This window comes from Sturnira hondurensis, unplaced genomic scaffold, assembly GCF_014824575.4.
Source record: "Sturnira hondurensis isolate 20B ecotype Veracruz unplaced genomic scaffold, ASM1482457v3 Scaffold0006505, whole genome shotgun sequence".
Classification (NCBI taxonomy): domain Eukaryota; kingdom Metazoa; phylum Chordata; class Mammalia; order Chiroptera; family Phyllostomidae; genus Sturnira; species Sturnira hondurensis.
The window spans coordinates 574706-590510 of NW_028079136.1; the positions used below are offsets into that span (position 1 = coordinate 574706).

The window sequence follows — 15805 nt, forward strand, 5'->3', positions numbered from 1 at the left end:
AGAGCTGAGTATGAACTTGCTCCTGGCAGGGGAGAGCCAGTACCTGCGCCCACTACCCAAGGCAGGGTCAGGTGGATGCCTTCCCTTTATCCTGAGATAGTCAGGCACCATTTAGTTTTCGAAGTTTCAGAAAATCAATTCTGACTGGCTAAGCAAAGAAAAGAGGAGGGGAGGAGTTAAGAATGTATTGAATCGTGAAAGTAGAAAGTCCAGGGGTGTCATAGCTTCAGGTAGAACTGGATCCAGGCAGTTAAACAATGTCATGAGGGATCTGTTTCTCCCCATCCCTTGGCTCTGCTCCCCTCAGATTGGCTTCATTCCTATGGTAGCAGTGAGGGCCATTAGCAGTCTCAGGTTTACATTCTCCCATACTCACAACTGCCAGAAAGAGAGTGCCTCGTTCAGGATTGCGTAGCAAAAGTCCCAGGGCTGACTCTTATTGGTCCAGTTTGATCACATGCTCATGTCTGAACAAATCATTGTAGCCAGCAATGTGGAATGTGAGGATTGGCCAATCTCGTGTCATATGCCCACTCCTGGAGTCAGGGAGAATGACCAGCCCACCTGAATCACAGAGACTAAGAACAAGAGAGAGGTGGTGCCCCACGAAAACACTGGGGTGCTGTTAGCTGATGAAGGGGAAGACAATACAAAAATGTGTTCATATGGACACTCCCCAAGTGTTCACTTCCTCAGGAGCAATCTGGAAATTGACACTGTTCATGACCAGGGATGGTCGTCCCTCTTCTCTCTTTTCCCCTCTGCACACCTAAGGACATGAGCCAAGCCCCATTTGTCTTTCAGGAGACTGTCATGGAGAGAAAAGTCCCAGAGCCACCCCAGGGCCTGCCCCGGGCCATGTCCTCGAGAGATGGCCTCCTGCAGGATGACGAGGAGGAAGAAGGTACAGATAATGGGACTGGCAGTGAAAAGGTGTGATTATTCCCCGGGAGACTAAGGTCTGAGGTCCTGAGGGTGGTAAGACAGTATGCCTTTGATCACACCCTTCCCTCTGTGTGTCAGTCTCTTGGTCTTCCCATCTGTCAGTGGGCATAGCGTGCCCCCTGGTTCACCCTCGGGGGGACATGAAATGTGAAGCCACAAGGTGGGTTCTTTCGGCCGCAGAGGAGGCAGCTGAGAGCGAGGAGGAGGACAGCCTGTCGGCAGTGCTGCACCAGCGCGCCAAGATCCCGTGGCGAGCCTGCGCCAAGTACCTGTCGTCTGCTGGCGTCCTGCTCTTGTCGCTGCTCGTCTTCTCGCAGCTGCTCAAGCACATGGTCCTGGTGGCCATCGATTACTGGCTGGCCAAGTGGACCGACAGCGCCCTGACCGTGAGCCCCATGGCCAGGAACTGCTCCTTCAGCCAGGTGGGGCCCAAAGCCCTGGGGCAGCGGTCAGGGGTGGGGCAGAGAGGGCTGAGCCATCTGCCCCCAGGGTCCAGGGTCCAGGGTCCAGGACACTCCCAGGACCCTGCCTCATTCTCTGCCTGGCCCAGGAGTGCTCTCTAGACAAGACTGTCTACGCCATGGTGTTCACGGTGCTCTGCAGCCTGGGCATCGTGCTGTGCCTGGTCACATCTGTCACAGTAGAGTGGACGGGGCTGAAGGTGGCCAAGAGGTTGCACCGTAGCCTGCTGAACCAGATCATCCTGGCTCCCATGAGGTATCCTTCTCCCCTGCCACGCTGGGGTAGTGGGCAAGTCACTGCTACTGGGGCCTCAGTTGTCCCATCTGTAAAATGGGAATGTACAACCTCTGTCACAGGCAATTGGGCATGACTCAAGCAAGACGCCTCAAGTGTGTGTAAAAGTGCCCTCCTTGATGCAGAAAGCAGAGGGAAACTGGAATTTATTCAGCCAGACACAGTGCTAGGCATTTTACAGGGCTAACTTATCCAATTGTTGCAGCAGTCTTTCAAAGAGAGCCTACAGGCTCTGTGACAACTTTAGTTTCTCTTCCCTGGGCAGGTACTGTCCGCCCGTCTCCACCCACGGGCTTAGCTCCCCACTCCTCTCTGTCCTTCCTCAGCCAGCCCACAGGTTCTGACACTGGGGACATGGTATAGCTGTTCTAATCTTCTGTAGTGGCATGGATAAAAACCTCAAAGACCGCTTGGTATGAAAGGAGTCACTGCCCAGCTGGCTGGTCAGTTTGGCTTAAAAACACAGCAGGCCCCTTAAAAACACAGAGGCCAGGTTACCCGGCCCCACCCTTGTCTATGCCAGACCTCACCATCTGACTACAATATTTACTTTCCAGCCTCCTCAGCTCTCTGTGGCCCAGAGACATGGCCTCAAAGTTTACTCATCCTCTATTTGTCCCAGATCTGTGGTTCTGAACACTCTGGCTGGGGGTGGGCTGGCTCTTTGTCACAGCTGCAGTGATGACAGCTAGAGTGGCCTTGCATAGTCAGCCAGCTGACGGGCTGTACCCAGGGCCCTGTCCCCTGACTGGTTGTCCCTCTGACTGGTTGTCCTTCTGGAGAGGACTCTATGTCCTGGGGAGGATAGCTGTCAAGTGAGTCAGGCCTGGCGAGCAGCCAAGAAAGGTGGCAGTGGTCACATGGGCTTGGGAGTAAGAGAGGCTAGTGAGGGGCCAGCACCCTACTGGGCTGCTGTGAGAATTCTCAGGGACTCAGGCCAGGTGTCTACAGACTTTTGAAGTCCTCCTTCCCTGGGGACTTAGACACAGGGATGACTCCAGAGACATGGAAATGAAAGAAGTAACTACCCTCATTCAATGAACAGGAAGGAAATCACTCAACAAACAAATGTCTTCTGGTTGCCTCTTAGGTTTTTTGAGACCACACCCCTTGGAAGTATCCTGAACAGATTTTCTTCTGATTGTAATACCATCGACCAGGTATACAGGGCCTGACCCATTTCTCTGGCTCAGAGAGAGGCCAGGCCCCTGTCAGTTGCTGGCTTCCCGGAGCCTGTGACCTGGGCCCTGGGGGAGGGCCCCAGGGGCCCCAATCTGGTTATAAGGCCCCCCTGGTAGGCCTTTACAAGGCTGAGGGAAACCACACCCCTTTGCCTTCCACCCAAAAGCCCCCTGGCTCACTGCAGTGAGGTTCCAGCATATCCTGAACCAAGGTGACCGATTTTGTGCTGAGTATTTGTCTCTCCCCTGTTCTACATTGACCACCGTACTAGACAGTGGGAAAAGAAAGCCCCGACCCCCGCCCTCAGGGAGCCTGCGCTGTGGCTGCAGAGAGAATACGCTGGCAGTGACAATGTGGAGGGCCACAGCCTGGCACCAGGCAGCGCGCCCAACGTCACCAAATGCCACAACTCACCTCCTGCTCTCTCCTTCCCGGCCCTCAGCACATCCCGTCCACGCTGGAGTGCCTGAGCCGCTCCACCCTGCTCTGCGTCTCCGCCCTGGCGGTCATCTCCTACGTCACGCCCGTGTTCCTCGTGGCCCTCCTGCCCCTGGCTGTCGCGTGCTACTTCATCCAGAAGTACTTCCGGGTGGCGTCCAGGTGAGGGAGTCACTGGCCAGTGTCCCTGGTGGGGGTGGGGTGGGGTGGGGGATGGGAGGTGCTTCGCCCAGGCAGGGGCAGTTTGGTGCGCTTGTTAGAGCCCTCACCGTAAAATCGGTGCAGTCAGGTTCCCTGTGAAAACGCAAATGGACAGAAAGGAGGTGAAATAGTCGTATCCCACCTCACTAACATAAATAATCGCGTGTCAGCAGCGCCCACGCTGCCGGTGACATCCGGACTGTTTCCACAGGAGCTTGCGCAGGAGTGGAACTCCCAGGTCGGGGCACGGGCGCGTGTTTATGCCCTGTGTTCTCTTCGCCAGGCCGCTGCCCAGGAGGGTCGTGTGAGTCCGGCCAGGTTGAGAGCTGGGCGTGCAGGCGAGGGCACCTGGTGTGCAGGGTGTCACGGCAACCCCATTCCCCCAGCCACCCGGCACGAGGGAGTCTCTCACGAGTCTCCTTATCACACTTGCCCTCCGAAGCCTTGGAGCCACGCGTGCCTCCTTCCTACTCAAAGTTTTCTTATGAGCATTCTCTAGAAATTTTTTGCTGGGAGTGATTCTGTTAAGCTCATAGGTTCAGAGAGTTGTCAGATTGCATGTCTCCAACTGCCAAGGACAGCCTTGCTGTGGGTCATGGAATTGGTATCCTAAATCACAGTCAGCACTGGTAAAATAATTAAATAACACAGATAACAGACTATATTCACATAGCAACAGTAAGCTTTGCTTCATGAAAGCACTGTTTGGGTGGTGTAGGGGTGAGTGTGTGGTATAAAATGTGATTCTTACTACCGCTGTGGTCCAAGAGGCTAAGTCCCTTCTCCACGTGCACAAAATTGGCTAAAAACTGGAGTCAAACTGCTGATTAGCTGTTGTAATAACTACATTTTGGTGCATCTTGGTCACAATTACCTTGATCACAGGACTAAGATTTCTATAAATGGCTTTTTGCCTGAATAACCCGGAATCCCCTGGCACCCACAAGGAACACAGGACATTGTCACAGAACCACGGTGGCCTTTGAATGCTGTATAAGCTGTTCTACAGGGTTCCCTTCTCCTTCGAGAGAAACTGCACTGGTCCCCTGACACCCACTGTGGCGGGTTTGGAGGCGGTTTGTCCGGGAAAGCTGCTTCCTGCATCCCAGCCTGGCCACCTCAGCCCTAAGGCACTTATCAAGGTGCAGCTGTGGAGGGCGGGAGCAGTTCTGTTTCCCTGGAAACCCCTGGCCTGTGCCCCTGAAGGTGCTCTTTAGATTCTGACCTGTGACATGCTGAAGCCTACTGTGTTTATTTTGGAGGGGACTGGAAGCTTCCATTTGGCCTTTCTGTTGGTTTGACTAGTGTCTCAAGGTTCAGGTTGTTCTCCTGTGAAACGGAGCTAACACTGCTGGCCCTGCCTTGCTGCAAAGTGAGGCCGTGCAGCTCAAGCCCAGGGATGGAGCTACAGAAGAGAGGAAGAGGGGGCCCAGGATAGCGTAACTGTGCCAGCATGCTGACTGTGCACCTTACATAAATGAGCTGTCCAGTTCTCAGACTGCTTGATGGGGTGGTACCAATGACTTCCCACTTTGCAGGTGAAAGGCGGAGATCTGGAGGGGCGCAGCCATTTGCCCCCAGGGTCCAAGGGGTGGAGGTAGAATTCAGACCCAGGCTGAGCCCTGAGACTGTCCGTCCTCCTAACCATTCCCCTCTGCTCCCCCGCCACAGGGACCTGCAGCAGCTGGATGACACCACCCAGCTCCCGCTGCTTTCGCATTTTGCTGAAACTGTGGAAGGTCTCATCACCATTCGGGCCTTCAGGTACCAGGTTCACCCCAGCATAGGGGTGGGCAGGGGTGTGGCTAGGGTCACGGGTCACGAGATTCAATTCTCAGGGTTCCACTTAGGAAGGGCCAGGACATACATCTCCCGAACCCTTCTCAAACCTCCAGGCTCAAATGATGTCCACCAGAGGGGTCCGACCAGGTGGGCTCCACCGCATGATCCTGAGAGGGAAGCCTCAGCCCTGCAGCCAGGCCCGGGCCCTCTGTGAACTGAGGCTGGGACAAGCCCTCACATATTGATGCTAGAAAGGCCCTTGCTCATATGGGCAAGCATGAGGGGTCTTTTCTTGAGAACCCCCTGTGAGTCAAACACTATGCTGAGTTCTTTCCTCGCCAATCTCATTCATTCTGCCCTGCAATCTGAGGTGGTATCAACGATTATTCCTATTGCTCAGATAAGGAAATTGAGGCTCAGAGTTGAACTAGCCCAGACTTGACCTTGCTCATTCATTCAACAAACTTTACTGAGCATTCACCATGTGTTAATCCCCTTGCTAGGCACTAAAAAGATATGAGTCAGATGAGCTCCTGACCTGGAGGTATTTACATGCAGTCGTTGAGCAGGCCAGGACCAGCCCATGTGACAGGCACTCTGAAAGAAAGGGGGATACAAACTGTGGGAGCACACGAGGGGAGGGCAGTCATGGAAGGCTTCATAGAGGAGGTGGCAATGAAGCTAGTACTCCAAGGATAGATACGACTTCATCAGACTGGAGGAATACCCCGAAAACTTCAGTGCCCCTGCCATCCTCTTGCTACTCTGAGTTGTGATGTTGGGCTGGTTGGGAGCGTGTGAGGCTGCCGGAGGAGTGTGGGGCTGTTGCTCCCCTCCCCAGTCTCTGTCTGATATATTGGGGCATCTCTCCTCCACTCAGACAGGTCAGAAACCCCTGACCCAGATAGTTGGGCTCTGGTATCTAAGCCTCAACCAGAGAGTGATTCCAGGTTATTTTTAGAATGGCACAGCTGTACAGGGTGTAACAGGAACCATGTGACACCAAAGCCTGTGTCCAAGAGTAACCCTAGGGCTCAAGAACCAGCTGAGAGGGTCCAGGGAAGTTTACATCTCTCCCCCAAAGTCCCCAAAGTCCAGCTGCAGCCCTGGGGCAGATACCCAGGTCCCTGGTGCGATCCTCTTAGGGTCTTGTCTGAGCAGAGGAAAGCCAAGTTCTGTCCTGGCCTTGGCTCTGCTCCCAAGACATCCCCTGCCCCCCAGCAGGCCTGTGCTATCTTCCACACAGAAGCTGCCTGGAGCCTGGCATGGGACTCTGGGGTCTCCTCCCAGCCCCTTCTCAAGCCTGAACTTTCCCAGTTTCTTCAACTTCCAGGCCCCTTGACACTCCTGGCCTAGCTCCTCCTCTAAGTTTTGGTGATGTCTATCTTACAACTGGTGTCCTGCAGGTCTTCAGGCTTGGCCTGGGGCAGAGAGCCTGCCACTTTCCTAAAGGGGGCCAGACCCCCTCAGTAGGATCCAGGTGGTTTCCAGCATCCTGCAGCCAGTCCCTGAGCAAGCCTGTGGTCAGCCAGAGGAACTGCTGTCCAGCAAGGCCTCCCACACCCCATGCTGCTGCGGTGGATGGTTTTTAAGAGAATGAAGAACTTGATTATCATCCCTTGGATGCGTTTAATTCATTGGCTCCTGCCCAGCAGCCCACCCTGTTGAAAGCTAAGGAGTATTTATTGACTGTGCAAGCTCCCACCCTGTGCTAAGTGTGGTACGAGCACTATTGCATTCAATCCTCACAAGAGCCCCAGGGCACGTTGCTGTAGCCCCACACTAAAATGGGGAGAAGGGGTCCAGAGAGGCTGAGCAAGCAGTCCGAGGCTGCCCAGTCAGCGAGAGCTGGTGCTGGGCTTGGAACCCAGACCTGTCTGGCCTTCTAGGGTCCTGCGTTTTCCCAAAAGACTTTCAACAGCACCCAGCCCTGGGGTCAGTGTTGGCCTCGGAGGTTGTTGCTGTCCACGTAGGAACTGTGACTATCCGGTGAGGAAACTGGGGCTCGCTCTTGACACACAGCCAGTAAGGAAAGGCCTGGACTTGAGCCTGGGTCCGCACAGTCCCAGAGCTGGGGCTGTTTCCACCATGGCACGCCTGTCACAGAAGCTCATGCACACTCACCCCTCAGAGCAGTCACAGACCCTCTGACTCTCCCATCAGGCATACGTGCACTCTCACACACACACCCTGGACAAGCACTTCCTGCAGCCCTTCAGCTGTACGGTTTCACACTTGCCTCTCACACAGTACCCACACATGCATCCACCCTGTGGCTGTGCAAATGCACACTCTGTCACACCTCAGAGACTCAGTCTACTGTCCTCACACACAGTGCACTCACAGGCCCGCCACCCAGAAATAATCAAAGCAGAACAAACACCTTCCAGGAGTGAAAAGAAAATGCCCGACAAGGCTTGTCTTGAGTCCCTCTGAGGCCCCTCAGTGGTGTCCTCGAGACCAGTGCTGAGATGGCTTTTGTTCATCCTGTCATTCATCATCACACTAGTGCTCCTGCCCCTCCCCCGGGCCTGGCCCCAACCGGCAAGTCTGAGGGGTGGCCAAGGAGAGCGATGCCAGGAGCCCACGCAGGTCAGAAGGAGAAGGCAGGTCCCTACGTAGTAACCTCAGGAGAGAACGTGAGGAGGGCATGAGGGCCAGAAAGAAGCTTCCAGAGTCCCTGGTACAGAGAGATCTCATCTACCTTAGAGGGTCAGGGACAGCTCCCAGAGGCTATGCAGACCAAGATGACTTCCTCAGACCATCCTCACCCTCCCTCCAGGTACGAGGCCCGGTTCCAGCAGAAGCTCCTTGAATACACAGACTCGAACAACATTGCCTCCCTCTTCCTCACGGCTGCCAACAGATGGCTAGAAGTCCGCATGGTAAGTGCCCCCCCACCCACCCCCGGGCCCCAGAATAGGGCATCTGATAGGGTGTGGAGTGCTGCAGAGCAAGGGTGAAACAAACGTGAACCGGGGGGGGGGGGGGGAGTGCTGTGGAGTACCAGCTCATGTGTGCACACAGGGTGGGCACTGAGGCCCCTGCCTCTCCCTGCCCCGACGGTCCTCCTGGTGTCTGGCCTGAGCCCCCTCTTCTCCATATTACTGCCTGTGGACTGTGTACCTGAGGAGTGTGTGAATAGGGAGAATAGATGAGTGTGTGTCTGGAGTGGGTTGTGTGACACTTATGTACATGTGTGGCCCAGCCGGTGAGGCATGTGTGCAGATGAATGGGTGTAGGGTGCCCCCACTGCCCCCTGGTGCTCCAACCTTNGTGAAACAAACATGAACGGGGGGGGGGGGAGTGCTGTGGAGTACCAGCTCATGTCTGCACACAGGGTGGGCACTGAGGCCCCTGCCTCTCCCAGCCCCGACGGTCCTCCTGGTGTCTGGCCTGAGCCCCCTCTTCTCCATATTACTGCCTGTGGACTGTGTACCTGAGGAGTGTGTGAATAGGGAGAATAGATGTGTGTTTAACTGTGATGAGTGTGTGTCTGGAGTGGGTTGTGTGACACTTATGTACATGTGTGGCCCAGCCGGTGAGGCATGTGTGCAGATGAATGGGTGTAGGGTGCCCCCACTGCCCCCTGGTGCTCCAACCTTCACAGGCACTCTGTATGTCTGCTGACGTTTTCGTGGTGTGAGGGCTGGTGTTGAGTCTCAGCTCAGCCGAGCTATTCTCTGCCCTGAAGGGCAGGAGGGGAGGACACTGTGGCTTCCAGCCCTGAGGGCCCAGGCCAGCCCCTGTCCCTCCATAGGAGTACATTGGTGCATGTGTGGTCCTCATTGCGGCCGTGACTTCCATCTCCAACTCCCTGCACCGGGAGCTCTCAGCCGGCCTGGTGGGCCTGGGCCTCACCTATGCCTTAATGGTGAGTGACAGCGGGCCAGGTCCGGGAAGGGGCCAGACATCGCACCCAGGGAACCCCAGGGCACCTTTTCCAAATGAGACACCCCTGGGCCTTACCCCAGGCTGCTCTGATACAGGCAGGAGAGCTGACTGCAGGGCCCTGCCTTGCACCTAGGGCCTGGGCCCCAGATGGATGGTGGGTGAGGAACCACGCTCATTGTAACCCTCCACATACCTCTAGGAAGAGCCACCCTGAACAACCAGACAGTGAGCAGCAAAAGATATTGAGGCCTCGGTCCCTCCTCAGTTATAAGAAGAGCATCTGGTGGCCAGGGATAGGTCACTTACTGTGACCATCTCAACCCTCATAGGTCTCTAACTACCTCAACTGGATGGTGAGGAACCTGGCGGACATGGAGATCCAGCTGGGGGCCGTGAAACGCATCCACGGGCTCCTGAAAACTGAGGCAGAGAGCTACGAGGGGCTGCTGGGTGAGGGGTGCAGGAGGGCTCTGGGGAGAGGGCTGGAAGGGGGGAGCCTGGGGGTAGGGTGGTAGTGCTAGGGACCAGCTGTGGCCCACGCCTAGTGGCTGACCCCCAGCCCGGCCCCCAGCACCATCGCTGATCCCAAAGAACTGGCCGGACCAGGGGAAGATCCAGATCCAGAACCTGAGTGTGCGCTACGACAGCTCCCTGAAGCCCGTGCTGAAGCACGTCAATGCCCTCATCTCCCCGGGACAGAAGGTCAGGGGCAGGTGGGGCGGGGGGCACAGAGGGCTGGCAGCCTTGCAGAGCCACCTCATGGCCCTCCAGGCCCTGCAGGTCTCACACCCATTTGGAGCCCCCAGTCTCCTGACACCAGGCCCCTCACCTGACATAGCTCAGCCCACCTCTCCCCTCCTCCTCCTGCTGCCCTCACTCACCCACCAAGGAGGACACCTCAGGCTCCCCTGGTTAAAGGAGCTTTGTCAGCACCCCCAGCCTACGGCAAACGGTCAAGATTCTGCCGGGGCACTGTCCCCTGAGCTTCAGAGCAGGGGCCTAGGGGCAGAATGTGAGGCCACCTTTGTCCTGGGGAGGGAGCCCCCATCTGGCCCTCTGAGCTGCCTGTCTTACTGATTCCGTCTTCTTTACTCCCACTGTGCTCCCTGCCACTGCCCCTCTCCTTCCATCTCTGTCACTCTCTCTGCGTCTGTATTGGTTCGCTGTTGTCATTTCTGTTGGTATCCAAGGGTCAGGAAGCGATGCAGCCAGAGATGGCTCCAGTTTAAGGTGGGGCACACAGACACACCCCTGCACACCACACTCAGCCACCCCTGCCCTTGCTTATAGACACACACTAGTGCCCCCAACTCCCCTGCAGCCAAGGCCCAGCCAGGCCCAGCCAGGCCCAGCCAGGCCTTACCCAGGTCCAGGCAAAACGGACATGTACCCCCTGCACTTGCTTGCGGGTCCCCACGAATGCCCCGCTGCAGGAAACAAGCCCAAACCTGGGGCCCAGCCCTGGCTAAACCGAAGCTGGACAAGAAGATATGCCGTGGCCTCCCTACCCTGCCCAGCCCCATAGTAACCACGCCCCGCGAGCCCCTGAGCACACTTGTGCTTCTCCTTCCAGATTGGGATCTGTGGTCGCACAGGCAGTGGGAAGTCCTCCTTCTCTCTTGCCTTCTTCCGCATGGTGGACACATTTGAAGGTGAGTGGTACGGTGGGCACCCCACAGGTACCCACAGCCACCAGACAGAACCTCAGTCCTGGTGTATGGTCAGATGTCACAGGGGCCCAGCAGTCACTGTCTTCCCCTGCATCCTCACTGGGACCCAAGACCCAGGCAAAACCATCCCCAGCACCTCCATTCCCTTCCACGGTGCCCCACCTGTCACCTGGTCTCCATGCAGGGCGCATCATCATTGATGGCATTGACATCGCCAAATTGCCACTGCACACCTTGCGCTCGCGCCTCTCCATCATCCTGCAGGACCCCGTCCTCTTCAGTGGCACCATCCGGTGAGCCCCATCTCCCCACCCAGGCCTGGCTCAGCTCCACCCATTTGAATCTGGAGAGTGAAGAGGAGGGGATGGGCAGGGCCAGGAGCACTTAGCTGGGTACCCACCTCCCTGGGCAAGCAGCCCTGCTCCAGCCCCGCACACGAGGGCCTGGCTCTGGTTCTTCAGAGGAGCCTTACCCTCATGCACTTCTCTTTCGAGTTAGGCCTGCGCAGGCACTGGGAGGGACACCCCCACCCTGAGGTCTGGGGTGCCGCCACCTTAGTGCCCATCTCCCAGCCAGAACCCTATGTCAGCCAATTCTCCCTTCACCAGCCTCACCCTCTGCAAGTCCCCTGGGGATGGAGCCAGCACCCTGCCCCCTTCCTAGTGGGGCTTTCTGTGTCGCACTCCAGATTTAACTTGGACCCGGAGAAGAAGTGCTCCGACAGCACTCTGTGGGAGGCCCTGGAGATAGCCCAGCTGAAGCTGGTGGTGAAGGCGCTGCCCGGAGGCCTCGGTAACTACTGCTGGCTCAGCGGCTGACTGGGGGCTAAAGGGTGTCTGTCTGTAAGCGCTGGGGTTGGGAGCTGGGGATGGGGGCAGGGGACTCATGCCTTGGGTGTGCCCAGAACTTGGAGTCTGAGGTCTGGCAGGACCCCAGAATCACTCAGTCCTCCATCTCACTATACTGGAGCTTGGAGAGGTCAAGTGACTGGCCCCAGGTCACACAATTGGCCAGCTTAGGGTCTGGCACAGAGGGGACAGTGGGAGTCACTGTGAGACAGAGCTTGCAGGGCCTGGCACCATGGTGGTGTATTCAGCCCTGTCCTGCCCTGTCCGCCTGCCTGCCCAGTTCTGGTGGAGGGAGGGAGGAGAGAACAGACTGGAAAATCCGAAGCACTGGACACTCCTCAAAGCTGCTGGGAAGACCCTGGCCCCACCCCGGCGACCGACCGGCAGAGCCCCTTTGACAGTGGCCAAGCCTTGGTTCCAGAGAATCACACCACCAAGACGCCCACATGTGAAGCACACACACTCAGCGCACACACCCCTCCCAGAACTGCCCAGAGCCCCAGCAGCACACAATTCCAGGGGGCGCTCTTCTCGTTGTAATCCATGGCATCTGTGTTCCTGTGCAAGGCACGGCAACCCTCCACACTTGTACTTAGGACACACCCACATATTCACTCCTGTGCACACATCTCCCCACACCCCCCAGGCCACACTATCTGCTGTACTCACAGCACAGGGTTCACTCAGCCCTGCTCCTCTCCTTGCGGCTGATTTCAGATGCCATCATCACAGAAGGCGGGGAGAATTTCAGCCAGGGCCAGAGGCAGCTGTTCTGCCTGGCGCGGGCCTTCGTGAGGAAGACCAGCATCTTCATCATGGACGAGGCCACGGCTTCCATCGACATGGCCACAGTTGGTCCTGGGCACACCCACGGGGTGGGGGTTTGAAGAGGCCATGGGTGTTAAGGGCAAATTTACACAAAGTAGTCCTGGAGCTCATGTTGCCTTGAACATCAAGATCATTTGTGGCAGAAAAGGCAAAGGGTTGGGGACCCCAACTCCAGCTAGTCCTGGGGTTTGTTCATAGCCCACTTACACACAAGCTGCACACAGATCCACGGAGACTTCACAGCACCCAGCACACCCCGGACAGGCTCACAGCACACAGACAGGCCCGGAGCTGAGCTCCTTGAATGCTAGGAACCTGGCTAGTCCTATGTGGACTAGGGCCTGATGGAGGGAGGGGCAGGGCTAGGATCCGGGTCAGATAGGAGCTGGGCCACAGCCCTGGGCCCCACATCCCCCAAAGGTGGGTCAGATCACGTGCACTGGACAGGGAGCCAATAGCTGCTGCTCCTACCTGGCAGGAGAATATCCTCCAGAAGGTGGTGATGACGGCCTTCGCAGACCGGACCGTGGTCACCATTGCGGTAAGGGGCTCACTGATGGGATGCAAGGGGTACTCTCGGAGAGAGAGCCGCCCTTGGGCTCAAGAGGGGACCCTGGAGCAGGACAGGGCAAGGAGTCTGCAGGGCTTGCAGGGACCCTGGGTTGCAGGATTTGGCGTGGGGAGGATTTCTACCTGCCTGTCCCTCAGAACTTCCCTCTCGTTCTCCAAGCCCCAGGGCCCGCCCCTGTCCCAAGGCCCTGTGAGCTAGGCTAGGATTACAGATCCACAGGGAAGGGGGTGGGGGCTGAGACGTGAAGCCTGAGGGTTGGGGCAGAGAGAGACTTGGTGAGGAGAGGGGATGTCATTGGTGGGTGAATGGCTTGGAGTCACAGCCACCCCAGGAAAGGTCGGTCACCACAGAGGCAGGACATCCTGGCCATATGCCTCCCCCTCAGCTGCCTTGCCCTTTCCCCCTGCCACCCTGACCAGCCCCTCCCGCCCCTCTAGCACCGTGTGCACACCATCCTGAGTGCAGATCTGGTGATTGTCCTGAAGCGTGGTGCCATCCTTGAGTTCGACACGCCGGAGAAGCTGCTCAGCCGGAAGGACAGCGTCTTTGCCTCCTTCGTCCGTGCAGACAAGTGACCTGCCGGAGTCCCAGTGCCATCCCATGTCCTCTCCCAGCCCCGCCTCCCGCCTGGGTTTTCTAACTGTAAATCGCTTGTAAATAAAGAGATTGGTTATTTCCTACCAGAGGCCTTGGTTCCGGTAGGCAGAGGGTGGGGGGACTGCGGGTCCAGAGGAGCCCGCGTGACCTCGGCATCAGGCAGACTGAGGAAGCCGTGCGAGCATGGGCAAAAGCAGGCCTCCTTTTCTGTGAAATGAGGGTTGTATTGGTGTCCTTGGGCTGTGGTCACAAACCACCAAGGACTGTGTGGCTTAAGCAACAGAAATTATTTCTGACAGTTACGGAGGCTGCAAGTCCAAGAGTGAGTTGTAGCCGATTTAGTTTCTCCTGAGGCCTCTCTCCTTGGTGGCAGACAGCTGCTGCCTAGCTACGTCTTCACATGGGCCTTCTGGATTCTGTGTGCACATCCGTGGTACATCTCTCTTTTCTTATTAGGACACCCATTCATATTGGATTAGGGCCCCACTCCGATGACTTCATTTAACTTAACTACCTCCTCGTAGGACCTGTCTCCAATACAGTCACAACAGTAGGGAGCTTTTCGGTGTATGAATTTAGGGCTTCAATATATGATTTGGGGGGGCAACACGTAACAAGAGATATGGCACTTTTGTGATTATCTCATCAGATAAGGTAGCGGATGTCCTTATAGCGTAGTCCCTGTGTTTCTTCCTTTAATTCCTGGACTTACAATTGTGGGGCCCCCAGTACCCTGGATTAGCACCATTTCCCTCGCCAATGACAGGAACCCAATTCCACGTGGCTTAAATGAAAACGGGTTTATTGTCATATGTGAGTGAGAAGGACAGGAGGCTACTACTTCAAGCATGGCTGGTCCGAGTGTTTGACACCAGGGATGTGTCTCCATTTCTGGGTTCCCTCCCTCTTCCTCTTCCTCCCCCTCCCCAGTGACAGATGGCCACCAGCAGCTCCAGCTTGCTCCCTATCCCTTGAAAAAGAGATGTTCTTTCCTAATAGTTCCAGCAAAAATCTTGGGAGCCAATCTCAATTGACCAACGTGGGTCACATCCGCACCTCCAATCACCGTGGTCAGAGGGCTGGAACAAACTGACCAGCTAGGCCTGGATCCTGTGTCCCCATCTCCAGCCCTCGTGTGGGGCATTCAGAAGCAGGAGAAGGTGGCCCTCCAGAGGGAAAGCACAGTGCATACCACAAGTCAGCCAGGTGGTGACTGGGAGACGCTGGGACCCAGACACGGGAGACCCAAACAACAGCTGTCCTCAGACTCCATCTACACACCTGCCCTCAGCCAGGAAATGACAGGTGCTCATGACATATCATTTTATTACCATTTACATGTTGCCTACAGTAGTGGCTGTACCAGGCCCTAGGGTGCAGACCCAGGAGTCTTGGGCCTGTGTGCCCCTTGTCTGCAACAGGTAAGGAACCTACAACATAAGTAAAACCCACCAGTCATTGGAGACGGGTGCAGCACAAACCCTTCTGAATGTTCTAGGAGCCAGACCTATAAAGCAGCTTGGGGAAGCAGGATTTGAGCTGGGCATAGGAGGGGCAGAGTTGGAAAAAAGGGCCCGTAGATGGTGGTGGGGGCCATAAGATCAGAGAGCCTCGAATGCTAGGACAAAAAGTCTAGGATAAGCCTAGGAACAAAAGGGAAGTGGAGGAGTTTTCTGAGTGAGAACAGAGCTTGACAAGAGAGGTGTTCAGAGGAGATGAGTATGAGGAGGTGCAGGATGGAGCTGGGGAGGAGACTGAGCCCTCTGGGTAATGGGCTGGCCCTCCTGGAAAGGGTAGAGCAGGGAATAGCTGAGGCCTCAGGGCTATGCTGAAAGGCAGAGTTCTGAGATGCCTCTGGGGGCCCATCAGCTCTCTCCACTATGGGGCCTCCCAGGAGCAGAGCCAAGAGGATTCCTGCACGATCCTATGGCCCGCCCCCTGCAAGGAACTGAAGGGAATTAGCAGACGCAGGGCCCACACTCGAGTCTTGCAGGAATACCCAATGCAATCCGGGCACAAACCCCTCTAGAGCATCCCTGATGGTCTGCCAACCCTGACTNCTCAGGGCTATGCTGAAAGGCAGAGTTCTGAGA

The 15805-nt window shown here is 56.4% G+C and overlaps 1 protein-coding gene across 2 annotated transcripts in view; it reads left to right on the forward strand.

Annotated features, from left to right (window-relative positions):
- ABCC8 (ATP binding cassette subfamily C member 8) overlaps window positions 1-13795 on the forward strand; it is a 74615-nt gene extending 60820 nt beyond the window's left edge. For both annotated transcript variants that reach the window (XM_037049969.1, XM_037049970.1), the window contains exons 24-39: window positions 805-904; window positions 1126-1367; window positions 1496-1662; window positions 2792-2861; window positions 3326-3483; window positions 5194-5286; window positions 8087-8189; window positions 9065-9178; window positions 9528-9648; window positions 9770-9900; window positions 10772-10850; window positions 11053-11161; window positions 11557-11660; window positions 12434-12567; window positions 13023-13085; window positions 13553-13795. In XM_037049969.1, coding sequence (XP_036905864.1) covers window positions 805-904; window positions 1126-1367; window positions 1496-1662; window positions 2792-2861; window positions 3326-3483; window positions 5194-5286; window positions 8087-8189; window positions 9065-9178; window positions 9528-9648; window positions 9770-9900; window positions 10772-10850; window positions 11053-11161; window positions 11557-11660; window positions 12434-12567; window positions 13023-13085; window positions 13553-13690 — 1926 coding nt within the window. In that variant the 3' untranslated portion in view covers window positions 13691-13795. The remainder of the gene's footprint in view (window positions 1-804; window positions 905-1125; window positions 1368-1495; window positions 1663-2791; window positions 2862-3325; window positions 3484-5193; window positions 5287-8086; window positions 8190-9064; window positions 9179-9527; window positions 9649-9769; window positions 9901-10771; window positions 10851-11052; window positions 11162-11556; window positions 11661-12433; window positions 12568-13022; window positions 13086-13552) is intronic.
- Window positions 13796-15805: the final 2010 nt, after the last annotated feature.